Source organism: Equus caballus, chromosome 14 (genome assembly GCF_041296265.1).
Source record: "Equus caballus isolate H_3958 breed thoroughbred chromosome 14, TB-T2T, whole genome shotgun sequence".
NCBI classification, from domain to species: Eukaryota; Metazoa; Chordata; class Mammalia; order Perissodactyla; family Equidae; genus Equus; species Equus caballus.
This window is the reverse complement of record NC_091697.1, coordinates 101,692,689-101,706,718: the sequence shown is the minus strand read 5'-3', so window position 1 is coordinate 101,706,718 and position 14,030 is coordinate 101,692,689. Positions and strand designations below refer to the sequence as shown.

General features: G+C 36.3%; 1 protein-coding gene across 2 annotated transcripts in view; it reads left to right on the top strand.

Annotated features, from left to right (window-relative positions):
* Positions 1-14,030, top strand: part of TENT2 (terminal nucleotidyltransferase 2) — a 61,604-nt gene that overhangs the window by 1,377 nt on the left and 46,197 nt on the right. For both annotated transcript variants that reach the window (XM_070234628.1, XM_070234627.1), the window contains exons 3-5: positions 4,833-5,006; positions 5,216-5,305; positions 7,965-8,202. In XM_070234628.1, coding sequence (XP_070090729.1) covers positions 4,870-5,006; positions 5,216-5,305; positions 7,965-8,202 — 465 coding nt within the window. In that variant the 5' untranslated portion in view covers positions 4,833-4,869. The remainder of the gene's footprint in view (positions 1-4,832; positions 5,007-5,215; positions 5,306-7,964; positions 8,203-14,030) is intronic.

The following is a 14,030-nucleotide window of genomic DNA, read 5'->3' as shown; positions in this document are numbered from 1 at the left end:
CTTTGTGCGTTGCGGAGAAGAGAAGTGAGTTTAGGAGATCAAAGGCGTTTGGACAAAGTGGCCGGATATCTTGATTTGGCCACTGCACTTCTGGCGTTTATGCTGGCTAGATTCTGCTTTCCAGGGAATCCTGATGAAGGAATGATGTACCTTTGAGTGTTCTCTCATTCGCTGGAGGAGAGATTGGTTTAGGACGGAAATTTCACGCTGTAGGTTACAGGACCCAATACCGTATCACTAGGAATTACTTTATAAACCGCTCGTTACAGCCTTGTCTCGTGTTCGTTGTTTACAGATAAACCTGAATTTCCCGTTGGGTCAACCTTCGTCAAGAGCATCCCTTAAGAGTCTCTCCTTAAGGCAAGAACTAGTGCACCAGTTTTGAAACAGTTCAACATTTACCTAGATTATTCTATTTTATAGTTAGGTACAGATGGAGACACTAGTAACTTTCAAGCTAAGAAAAATAGGGTAGCACCAATACCTCGATTTTATTTATTTATCATAAAATTTCATATACCTGTTACCACAGTTGATGTGGAGTAATGTTCTATTTAGATCGTTCTCTACTTAGTGAAGAAAACTTTCATTCAGAATATAAAGAAAAAGGTTTAAAATTTTTTGGAGGGCCCATTAATTTTAGTATGGTAATAGTTTTGCTGGATTTTATACTCTAAACTCTATATTGTTTTAAAAATGTGGGGCCAGCCCCGTGGCCTAGTGGTTAAGTTCAAGCGCTCTGCTTCTGTGGCCCAGAGTTTGACGGGTTCGGATCCTGGGCGTGGACATGACACCGCTTGTCAGGCTATGCTGAGGTGATGTCCCACATGCCACAGCTAGAAGGACCCACAACTAAAAATACACAGCTATGTACCGGGGGGCTTTGGGGAGAAAAAGGAAAAAATATCTTTAAAATTAAAAATGTTCCCTTATATTGTTTATGGTAGATTATTATTTTGGTGTCATTTTTATCTTCATCAAAATCAATGTTGAAATGTGTTAGAAAAAATATTAGAAAGCAGAATTGAAATACATGGGCTTTTGGTTTGCTTCTTTTCCTCTAGATGGTTCTGCAGGATACCTCTGCTGAGGAGCATTGAATGCCGCTGGTTAAATTCCCTAGGAATGATCCTCTCCACTTCCAGGGCTAGCATGGTTAAGAGCCAGACTCGAGGGCCAGGATTCATGCTGAGGAGAACCTAATGGATATTGTGTTTTGGAGGGACTCAAAGATTCGATGCTCATCTGGAAATTTAGGATAGGCTGACCTAGATGTCTGCCCTAGAGTAAACTTTAGGCTACGGAATCATTCTAAGCGTTTAAGCCCTGGATAATTTGGTCATTAGCTTTGTAGAGTACTTCTGGGCCACAAGATATCTTTTAACTTATTCTTATTTTGGATCTGACTGTGTGATGAGATAGAAATAAAGTGAGGTATGGGTTATGGTGTCATTTTGGGTCTTCGAGTCTGGATGCTTGTGTTTAGGACTTTATTTGGTTCCAGAAGAAAAATACAAGCATGGTATTTATAAACAAAGTGTCTAGAATTTTAACTAGGAACTGATTTAAATAAATCTTAGAATATTTTAAGTATAGTTTTTCTGAACACAAATTCCTTCCCTTGTTTGATTAGATCTGTAGTATCTGTATTCGAACAAAATGAAATATCAAGCAAAATTTGTTATAATGAATTGTATTTAATGTCATTTTCTCACGAATCCTATGAAATAGGAGTTGTATTTTGTGGGGATTTGGGTCAATGAAGCAGTGTAAGGAAGACCAAGAAAGAGTGTGAACCCGGGCAAAGGGTAGAACAAGGCATTAGTTGCCAGTCTTGAAACTGGCATTCTGTGATTATTGAGTGTATTTTTAATAAAGGATTCTCTGGAATCCTGCTTTGTGCAAGATGTTTTCCATTTCCTCTGGGCAGTGCAAATCAGGGAGTACAGTTTAGCAGATATGATAGGATTGATTTTTAAAAAAATGTCCTACAATAAGAGAGAAAGCCTGCTGAAGAAAGTTGACAAACTCCTGTTTTCTGGAGGTAACACCTTGTCTCTGGTCCAAATTAGAGAGTCGGGCGCTTGGGATGAGATCTGATGGTGGCCTGGGACTCTTGTCCACAGTCTGTTATGAACCTTGGACTGGTGAATCTTGGCTATCTGTGTCCAGACTAGGGAATTTTAATCTTAAAGAACTGAAAAAGTAAGGAACAAAGTTTGTATGAGTGATTTGTTTCTTTCCAGATCTTCCTCTTTTTCTCTCCTGTTGTCTCCTGCTCCAGTTTTTCCAGCCATCTGGTCTCAGTCCCTAGGCAGCTACCATTTCTTTTAACTGCTTATGTGTTGTTTTCCTCTGTTGTTCTAAAAACAAAACAAAACAAAACTTTTATAGCTCATTTTTTGGATTGCCGTCTACTGAAGATGTGGATTTAGCACCCTTATGTACCCTCTCTCATCATAAATTGTGATGTATATAAACGTGTGAATATTTATAACATATAGGAATATATTTACTCTTTAAGTAAATATGTGGTAAATGATATATAATAAATATATTACAATTTCTGTTTAAATCTGTATTTTCAATGTTTTTGTTATTGTGAGGACCAAGTAGATAAGTGAATATTATTTTCTTTTTTATATGAACTTTTGAGTGTGTTTTTTTTCTGTACTTTAGTAATTTCTTTTGTTTTTAACTTGCTGCTTTTCTGTTCCTATAATTATTTCTGCTCTGTTAGCAGAATTCCTCTCTATGATCAAATATTTTAGGTAATCTACCAGTTAATTTTTTTCCTTCTTGGATATCTTCATGAAGCCTTCTATCCTCTGGCTCTAATTTAAGCTGTTAGCTTTCCTTCACTGCTATCCTGGGGAATTTATTTTGTTTCTGTCCTGTGTTGAGTCTCCCTTTTCCTAGATCCCAGGTTTTCCTTTTCTTTTTTGATAGCTTACGTGACTAAAAATGTTTTTATTCTCCCTTGCAGTGATAGTCTAGCTGGGTATAGAATTATAACCTGAGAACATTTCCTTCAGAGACTTCAAGGCAGTGTCTTCATTATCTTGTGATTTCCACTGTTGCTATTGAGAAGTTCAAAGCCATTTGTTTATAACATTTTCCTCCTCTGTAATATTTTACAAGCTTCTTTTTCCTCATGTTCTGAAATTTCACCATAATGTGCCTTGATATTTTTTTTTGTTTTTTAACTGTGCTTTGTACTCGTTGGGTTCTTTACATCTAAGGATTGGTGTTCTTCAGTCCTGGAATTGTCTTGTTTTGTTTATTTAGTAATTATCTTCTCTGTATTTTCTCTGTTCTTCCTGAAATTTCTGTTATGTTGGGTGTTGGACCACATAACTTGATTCTGGTATATTCCCTCTCCTATTGTCCTGCCTGCCTTCTGCTCTCACCAGTTTTAACTTTTTGTTCTAAAAGATTTCCTCAGTTTTACCTTTTAACTTATACTTTCAATTTTTTAATTTCCAAGAGCCATTTTGCTTTCCACCGCCCCCCCCCCCCAACTTTTTCTTCCCCAAATCCCCCAGTATGTAGTTGTATATTTTAGTTGTGGGTCGCTCTCATTGTGGCAGTGTGGGATGCTGCCTCAATGTGGCCTGATGAGCAGTGACATGTCTGCGCCCAGGATCTGAACCAGCAAAACCCTGGGCTGTTGAAGCAGAGTGTGTGAACTCAACCACTGGGCCATGGGGCCAGCCTCCTTTTCTGCTTTTTAAACAGCAAATTCTTGTTTTATGTATGCAGTGTCTTTCATTAATTATGGAGATTTTCTTTTGAGTTTTTATTTGTCCTTGGCATTGTTTTTGTTTACTTCTAGATTTTTTTCCTTCTGGTGATCCATGGATGTCCATTTTAAGTGAGAGGTGCTAGGAATCTAGTTGGAAACTCTGTGTGCCTTGGCGGGCAATTCAGTACTAGGCCCCACTGTAGGTTACTAGCAGGCTTAACTTTTCCTTGGTGGAAAACTGTTACCATGTTAGAGGTTCTCTGGTTACTGTGTTATATGGTTTCTTTCTCAGTTGTTCCATAGATCAGTTTTCTAATTGCCTGCTTTGGGAAAGTGGGCTGGGAATCCTATTTTCACTTTGTAGACTTTGTTTAATACTTGTTTTCAGTTTGTTACCTTATCCTACTTTTTGTAAGTTTTCAGCCTTTTGGGAATTATTCATTGCAAAGAATAAATAGCTAGTCTCCTGCCTGGTTCTGATTGCTTTGTATATAGGTTTTCCCCATTCCTGTGGAACAAGCCCTCTTTTATTGGAAGTCCTTTATATAAGTTATTTAGACTTTGAGGGGAATCTCAGAATTTTATGAATAGTTATTAGGCAATACAAATTCCTTCCCTTATTTGATCAGATCTCTAAGATCTAAGTCCTAGGAATCAGATTGTCATATGATGGCTTATACTTTTGAATAAATTAGATTGGAAATAAATGTAAGAATCTGTAGGATTTCATTATATGTCTGTCTTGGGTGGTTGCTTTTTTATTATCAGAGTATGTGGTGGTAACTTGATTTCTAAAGGATTTAGAGATTATAGGGTAAACTTATTAGGAAAAGTTTATCAGAAAATTAGAAACTTGCATATATCTTACTTTCATTTGAATAATAATATGGTTAATCTAGATTTAAAATTCATTATTAGTAAGTTTTTTTGTTACCAATAATGTGACTTAAGGGATCTATTTAAACTTTTAAAAATAACTGCAGATGAAGTTTATAACTTGGTAACATTGTTTTAAATAGTAGATACTGGTTACCAAGGAGATCAGTATCTTTAAGCTGTAATAATTTGTCTTTTAAAACTATTCTAGGTAGAAGAATACATGTTCACTTTTAGTGAACAAGAGCATGTTCCCAAACTCAATTTTGGGTCGCCCGCCTTTCACGCCAAACCATCAACAACAACAAAACTTCTTCGCCCTGTCACCAACTCTTTATTCACACCAGCAGCTTATAGATGCCCAGTTCAACTTTCAGAACGCAGAGTAAGTATGGTGATATTTTGGCCCATATCTTTTGTAAGTTTAATTTTCTACTTGACACAAACCCTTTTTATATGAAATATTCGAAGTTAGGGAAAATGTCATCATGTCTTGTTTTCTTTTGATCAGTAAAATATTTAGTTTTTCTGCAACTGGTTTTTTGTTTTTAAGTGAAAAAAATATTAATACTGTTCTTTTTTTGTTTTTGGTAGCTTGTCTAGAGCTGTGACATTACAGCAGCTGACGTATGGAAATGTCAGTCCAATACAGACCTCAACTTCCCCATTATTTCGAGGAAGGAAGTAAGTACTTCTTACTTATTTTAAAAGAAAATTTTGCATATCTGAGAACTGTTTCACAGCTTATCTTGTATTAAAATTATGTGGACACTGTGCCCTAAATTTTGTTTTCTGGGACTGGTGTGCTCAGTCCTGTCACAGAATTTTAAAACGTCTATGTAGTTAAAAGATTTTAAGGGATAGTTTTGTTGATTTATTCCTGCCATTATAAGTTTTAGATGGGATGAAGCTCTTTTTCTTCAGATAACTACGTTTTTGTTTGTTTGTTTTCGGTTTAAACATATGAATTTTGAGGGGATGCAATTCAGCCCCTAACACCTTTCTAGTACAGTTACTATTTATCTAAATCTTATACAGGTAAGCTTCCATGGTAAATGTTATTATAGTGGAAATTTCTACATGACATAAAGCTTTCTAGAGAGAATTCAGGAGCTAATTAATTTTAACCAATTTGATTAAAAGAAATCGATGTATCAAAAAGTAATTATAATAGAACTTTGGAGGTGTTTATTAAAATAAGATTTGGCGATATTTACAAGATATTGCTATTTAAAGCCTATATGAACATTCCATAACTTTTATGTCCAATTAAAAATAACACTAGCTAAGAATTGTCGATCACTCACTATGTAGTAGGCATTGTTCTGTAGACTTTACAAATAATGATTTGATTAAGTTTCACAACACTTTATGAGGTAGGTACTATGAGGATAAAGCTAAAGGATACAAGGGTAAGTAGCCAGCCAGTCAGGTAGAAGTGGCATAGCTGGGATTTGAACCCAGGTGATCTGTCTCTGTATCCCAAGCTTAGAAGCACTGTGAGTTGTTTTTCAAAGTTGTCATTGTGGAAAGCCATATAATGATGCTAAAAGTATTGACTTTATTCAGATTTTTTTTTTTGGAAGTTGCCTTGATAGCTCATTTGTGAATCACGAGTGAAAATAAATTCCATTAGTTCATAGTTACGCATATTTTTAAAACAAAAATTGGCATTCTCAATAGAAGATATTCAGCATATAAAGCTCAAAATTACTTTTATGTTTAAAAAACATTAAATGGGGCCATCCTGGTGGTGCAGCAGTTGAGTTTGCACGTTCCACTTTGGTGGCCCGGGGTTCATTAGTTCAGATCCCAGGTGAGGACTTATACACTGCTTGTCAAGCCATGCTGTGGCAGGCGTCCCACATATAAAATAGAGGAAGATGGGCATGGATGTTAGCTCAGGGCCAGTCTTCCTCAGCAAAAAGAGGAGGATTGGCGGCAGATGTTAGTTCAGGACTAATCTTCCTCAAAAAAAATTAAATATGCTCTTATGTTTTTAGCAGTATACACTTTTACCTGTGAGTAGGAGTTCCAGTTATTTTGTGCGTCTGTCAAGGAGAGAGGAATTGGCATAATCCCAAAAGTGTATTGTAATAAAAACCTTCAGGTGGCTATGTCCCATAGAATTTTAAAGCTTAAAAGGAATTAGACCATTTCTGATTGCGTAAAGAATTACATACATGAACAACTTTTTTATATTAATGAAATAAATTTTTTCCAACAAATAATTACTTTTAATTATTTTCCCTTTGCATTTTTATTTTGAAAATTTTTAAGCCTTCAGAAAAATTTAAATAGTACAATGAACACTTATCTGCCATTTACTAGATTCTTCAAAGTTTTGCTTCATTTGTTTTTTTTCTGCCTCTTTCTCTTCCTACCCCTATGTTTTTTTTCTGAACCATATGAAAGAAAGTTGTTGACATCATTTCACTTCACCCCAAAGCACATCAGTACATTCCTCCTAAGAATAAGGGTATTCTCCTGTATAGCCAAATTACATTGGGTGGACTCAAAGAGCCCAAGAAATTTAACATTAATACAATACTATTATCTGAAATGCAGTTTATTTTCAAATTTTCTTAGTTGTCCAATGTCTTTATAGCTTTTTCAAAAAGTAAAATATCTCTTTTTATTTTCTTAAAAAGTGGCACCTGAGCTAACATATGTTGCCAATCTTCTTTTTTTCTTCTTCTTTTTCCCCCGGAAGCCCCCCAGTACGTAGTTGTATATTCTAGTTGTAGGTCCTTTTGGCTCTGCTATGTGGGATGCCGCCTCAGCATGGCCTGATGAGCAGTGCCATGTCTGTGCCCAGGATCCAAATGGGGGAAAACCTGGGCCGCTGAAGTGGAGAGTGCGAACTTAACCACTCGGCCATGGGGCCGGCCCCATAAATATATCTTAATTTGGTTTTTCCTACTGATGAGCCAGAACATGGGTGGACTCAAAGAGCCTTTTTTAATTTATAGCACCCAGTTCACTTAATCTTATCCTCCTTGTGTTAGAGTTTGGATCCTTTACTGTTAGTGGTTCTATAAGTAGGAAGTTTTCACTGCTGAGATGAAACATTGGGGTGGTTCAAATGCAGGAGACTAACTCTGATGTGTATATGTAGTTTGGGGTTTTTTATGTGCATTATTACTTCTCATTTTTCCTAACGTGTTTTTCTAAGGCATCTCTTGTGCTGAAAATAAATATTTTAAGATTCATATAGAGCTAGTAACGTGGCCTTGCTGGAAGAGTCAATATTGTCATCTGTTATGTATATATTTTTAATGGTTTTCTATTTGTTATCAGAAAGTTATGTCTTTAATCACTAAGGTATATTGCTTGTTTTCAGGAGATTAAGCGATGAGAAAAACCTTCCTCTTGATGGTAAACGGCAGCGTTTTCATTCACCCCACCAAGAGCCAACTATAGTTAACCACATAGTGCCTTTATCAGGTGAAAGAAGATACTCAATGCCACCATTGTTTCATACACACTATGTGCCAGATATAGTCAGATGTGTTCCACCCTTTCGAGAAATACCATTTTTAGAACCTAGAGAAATCACACTGCCTGAGGCCAAAGATAAGGTAATAATAATGTAGATTTTAGTTTTACCTTTTGGGAAGTTAATATAAATAATGTATTAAAAACATCAGAAATATCTAATGTCTTGGATTAAGTAGAACATGTCTTTTTTGCACTGTTTAAAGTAGTATTCAACACAATTTTTTGTCTAAATTTGATTTTTTGATTATTGTTAAATGTTCTTTTATGGAAATGCAACTTTCAGATCAGGAAATCAGATTTTCTCTGATTCATAAAAACCTGAGATTAGAGCCCAAAATATTTGATTTCTTAATTTAGAACTCTCTTACTTATTACAGAAAAACAAGTTTTCACGTGGGTATTCTAATGAAGTGTTAAAAAGCATTTTCTTTTGGGATATTTGTGTTTTATGAGGTTTTTGAATGTCAGAAATAGAGAATCCAGGAGTCACTGAGGAAGAAATACAAAGTGATATGATCAAGAAAGATTTATCAAAAACATTTCAAATAAATGAAATGAAGCTATTTAAATTATAGTCCTTGGAAAATGACAGTATCAGCGTTGGAGACAGTAGTTATTTAACACTAATATTAGAAGCATATCTCCTCCTCCTCCCCCATATTTAGTGAAACCAAAAAAAAAAATTCTAGGTAATATAGAAGAGTTTATGATGTAAAGTATCTGCATTCTTTTGGATTGTCTATGGCCTAAATTTGCTGTTTTGCATTTTCAAATCTCCTCTACTCTTGAGAAATATGACATTTGTAAGCTAAGGAGAAGGAGCCTGAAGAGAGTGTAATGACGTTGTTTTACTCCTCTGAGTTCCTAGAGCTGAAAGATAGAAAGTGTGCTGAAAATGCTGGGTCATAAAGGAACACTTGCCTCGTTCCTTAGTTGTGCTGCTTTTTATTCCTCTATCATTCTTTTTTTCTGTAGTTGAGTTAGAATTGCGTCATAAAATTCACTCTTCTGAAGTGTATGATGAAGTGATTTTTAGTATATTTGCAAAGTTGTGCAACCATCATCACTATCTAATTCTGGTACATCTTCATCACTCCTGAAAGAAACCTTGTACCCCATAGTAATCACTTCCCCGGACCACTCTCCCATCCCCCTACCCCTGCCCCACCTCTGGCAACCACTAATTGATTTTTTATCTCTATGGGTTTGCCTGTTCTGGACATTTCATATAAATGGAATCATATGATACGTGGTCTTGCTTCTTTCACTTAGCATGTTTTCAAGGTTCGTCCATGTCATATCATGTATTAGTTCCTTATTCCTTTTTATAGCTGAATAATACTCCATTGTGTAGATGTACTGTATTTTGTTTATGCATTCCTCAGTTGATGGACTTTTGGGCTGTTTCCGCTTTTTGGCTATTTTGAATAATGCTGCTATGAAAACCTGTGTAAAAATTTTTGTGTAGACAAGTTTTTATTTCTCATGGGTATATATACTTATGAGTAAAATTACTGGGTTATGTGGTAACTCTGTCTGTAACTTTTTGAGGAACTGCCAGAATGTTTTCTAAAGTGGCTGCACCATTTTATGTTTCCACCAGCAGTATATGAGTGTTCTAATTTCTCCACATCCTTGCCAACACTTGTTGTCTGTCTTTTTTTTTATAGCTATCCTAGTGAGTGTGAAGTGGAGTTTTTGATTTGCATTTCCCTAATGACTAATGATGTTGATCATGTTTTCATTTGTATCTTGGCTATTTGTGTATCTTCCTTGGAGAACTGTTTATTCAGTTAATTTGCCCGTTTAAAATTTTTTAAAGAAATTCTTGAGTTGTGAGAGTTGTTTATATATTCTGGATACTAAATGCTTATCAGATATATGATTTGCAAACATATTCTTCAGTTCTTTGGTTTGTCTGTTTACTTTCTTGGTGGCGTCCTTTGAAGCACAAGAGCTTTCCATTTTGGTGAAGTCCGGTTTATCTGCTTGTCTTTGCTTGCCTAAGCTGTTGGTGTCATATCTAAGAAACCATTGCCTAATCCAAGGTCACAAAGGTTCATGCCTGTGTGTTATTCTAAGAGTTTTATAATTTTAACTCTTAGATTTAGGTCTTTGACCCATTTTGAGTTAATTTTTATATATGACATGAAGTAGAGGTCTAACTTTATTCTTTTACTGTTAGTCCAGTTGTCCCAGCACTATTTATTAAAAAGATTCTGTCTTTTCTTACTGTGAAGTAGGAAAAGCAGTTAGACAAAACCAGTGAGAGGGAGAAAAAAGCAAAGTAAAATGGGAAAAGATTAACTTGGGATGTTTTGCTACCATCCTTCCCCTCCCTACTTGTTCGTTCTCCTTTCTTTGTTTTCCAATTTCAGAGAAAGTCTTGTAATGCTATAATGGGAAAGCCTGTGGTCTAAATCAAATCAGACCAATTCTTTGAATGAATATATAAGAACCTTTTACTATATGTGGGTTTTCAAAATATGTGTTTAGGTGGGCCATTTTTCTGTGGAATTTATGATGTATAAGTATGGAAGCTCTCTATTTTTGCATGTACTTATATGTTTGTAATAGTTACTAACTAGTAGAACTAACTAAATAACTACTAGTTCTGCATGTGGACTGGGTATATGTTGAGTCTCACTCAGTAAATTTAATAACATAATTCACATTAGTCAGTATATATCATCTAGTAAAGTATAGTTCCATAGCAATAACTTTTTCTTTGCTTAGTAACATAGAAAGAGATACTCTTAAATTTTGTGTTTTTGGAATAAGCAGTTATCTCAGAGGAATAAAGATGTATTTTGTTGTTAAACCAGTTTCTTTGAGTGCTCCTCTCAACCTGCCTAGTTGTGGGAGAAGGAAAGCAAGCACTTAGTTCTGCATTCATTCTGTAAGTGAACACTTTTTAAGAAAACTAACATTTATTGATGTCTCTTCTCTTCTAGGCATTCTCCATATGCTATGTCATTTAGTCTTTTCAACAACCCCATGACATGGATATTATCCTAATTTTACTGAGGCTCAGAAAGCTAAATAACTTGCTCAAGGTCACAGCTAGTAAGTGACACAACCAAGATTTGACCCTTGTCTCTAATAATACAAAGAGGAGGAACTTAAGATGCTTAAAATTAAGAGTAGCAAGATGATGTTTTTAGAACTGCCTGTAATACCGGGTAATCTGTGACAGTAATAGTTAATGTTTATTGAGTGTCTTTCTTTGCCAGCAGTGTGCTCATTGGTTTGTATGGTTGACCTCTGCTACAGCGCAAAGTCAATGGGATGTTCAGTGTGAAAAGTGGAGCAGTGGTTTGGGGCCTTGAATGCACCGTAGAAGGCCACTGAAGGTTTTTGAGTGGAGGAATAGCACAGTCAGATTTGCATTTACAGTATAGTGAAGTTTGGTTTGGAATAAGGAGGGCTGGGAAGGTGGATGATTACCTTGAAGGGTATTAAATTCATTTAGATGAGAGGTGCTGAAGCTTTCAGTTATGGCAGATGGTAGTGGAAAAGATATAAGAGACCGTGCATAAGGCAAATTGATAAAATGTGTGGAGTGATTGAATATAGGGGAGAGAGGGAGGGAGAGAGACATCAATAACTCCAATGATTTGATTCTGGCCTACTAATAGAGATAAGGAAGCTAGATTTTCAGTGTAAGCTAATTGAGGAACTAGTCAAGAGCTATTTGGAACACTGGGAAAATCTGCGATAACATCTGTGCTCTTGAAAAACCTCATGTTCTGCAAATTGCACACTCAGAATATAGGGCTATGGGAAAATAGGGCTGGAGCAGACTTCTCGAAACCTAAAGAATTTTGTAACTAGAACACTACTGACAATAATAACTGATACCTTGGGAAATAACTTGGACAGACCGCAGGACTGGATGCTGCTTCAGGGGATATTAAAAATATACAAAATAGAGTTGAGATGCTAGCTTGTGGTGGGCACTGAGATAAGGCACGTAAAAGTGGAGCTCTGAATCAGTGAGGCTGCTGTAAAGGTAGACACAGAAGGAAATACACCAGCAGAGAGCTGTGTGAGGCTGGGAGTATGCTTTATTGGGTAGGAACCCTGGATGCAGATGCTTATTTTTAAATTGTCTTAGATCTGTAAGGACTCCCGGCTGTGCAGCAGCTGAGCTGAGGGCTTTTTTCCTTTCTCCTGAAGCTTATAATTCCACAATTTCAGCTCCATGTACAAATCAACCCAACTAACATGTTAAATTGATATCATTTTCCTATTTACCAGTTGTCTTTAAGCTAATTGGTATTGTAGAAAAACATATTGTAGACGAACTGGCAGTATATATTTCAGGGCCAGAGATGAATCCTGAAGTCACCTGCAATAATAGTGACAGTTGAAACTCCTAGAGTAGATTAGATTCTATATTTATTTAGTATTCAATAAATATTTGTGAGTACTAGCCGTGTGCTACAATGTTGTGCTAAGTATACACGGTCTCTTCATCATGCGCATACAGTGTAGAGAGAGGGAGAACCATTAGAAAATCATGCAAATCACAGTTTTTTAAAGATATTTATAAGTGCTATGAAGAAAAATTACTGTGCTGAGAGAATGTATTTGAGGTCTCAAGGATGGTCTAGAGAAGGTAATGTTTGAGCTGAGAGCTGAAGGATGAGTAGAAGTTTACTCGTGCCAGTGGTGGGAGTAAAGAGAATGCGTTAGAGGGAAAGAAGAGCATATTTGAAGGTCTTAAGGTAGAAAGGAGCATGGAGTATGCAAAGGACTGGAAGGAGCCCAGAGTAGCTAGAATTTGGTTGATTAGAGGGAGAATGGCTGAAGTGTGGTAGGAGGAGTAGAGACGGGGCAGAGCATGTGAGGACGTGTATGTCATTTTGGTCTTCAGCTAAGAACAGTGGTAAGCTATTCTGGGTTTTTTTAAGGCAGAGGAGAAAGATGAATTAAAATTATTTTGATTTCATTGTATGAAGTTGAACAAGTTGATCAAGCCCAAGTGTGGATGTAGTGAAATTATTATAGTATTCTAGGTGAAAGATAATGGTGCCTTGAATTAGGAAATGCTGGTAGTTAAGATGAACAGAAATTGATGGATGGAAGCTATATTTGGGAAGTGGAATTGTTAGAATTTGATGATGGATTAGATTAGGTCATCTAAACTTCTGTACTATTGACATTTTGGACCAGCTTTCTTTGGTCTGGGGGGACTGCACATCCTAGGATGTCAAGCTACATTCATCGCTTCAACTCACTAGGTGCCACTAATTCCCAGTTATGACAACCAAAAATGTCTGTACACATTGCCTAATGTCCTCCTCGGGGCCAGAATGGCCCCTGGATGAGAACCATCAGAAGATAGTGAGGAATACTCCCAAGTTTCTGGCTTGTACAGGTGGATGCATGGTAGTATCATTCACTGAGACAGAACAAAATGGAAGAGGAGAAAGACTTATGTGTGTGTGTATTTAATAGGAGTTGGAGGGTGAGCAGGATGAGTTCTCTGGATGTGTTGCCTTTAATGTGCATTTGAAACATCAATTAGATATTTAGAGATGATAGTTTAATATATATAGATCTGGAATTCAGAGGAAAAGTATTGACCAGAAATATACATTTGGTAATCATCAGCATATAGGTGTTAATTGAAGCCAAGGATATGGATCTGATTGTTCAGGGAGAGAAGAACGCCTGGATCCAGGACAGATTGGTTGAGGAAAGAAGGGGAAAACAGAAGTGGGAACTGAGTGTACACAACTGTTTTGGGAAGTTTGGCTGTGAAGGGGAGGAGCTAAAGGTGGGAAGCTGGAACAAAGTTTTTTTTTTTAAGGTAGGAGAAACTTTAGCCACATATAAATGTTAATGGGAAAGATTTAATAGAGAGGAGATTGACTATTCTTGAAAGAAAAGAACAGTCATG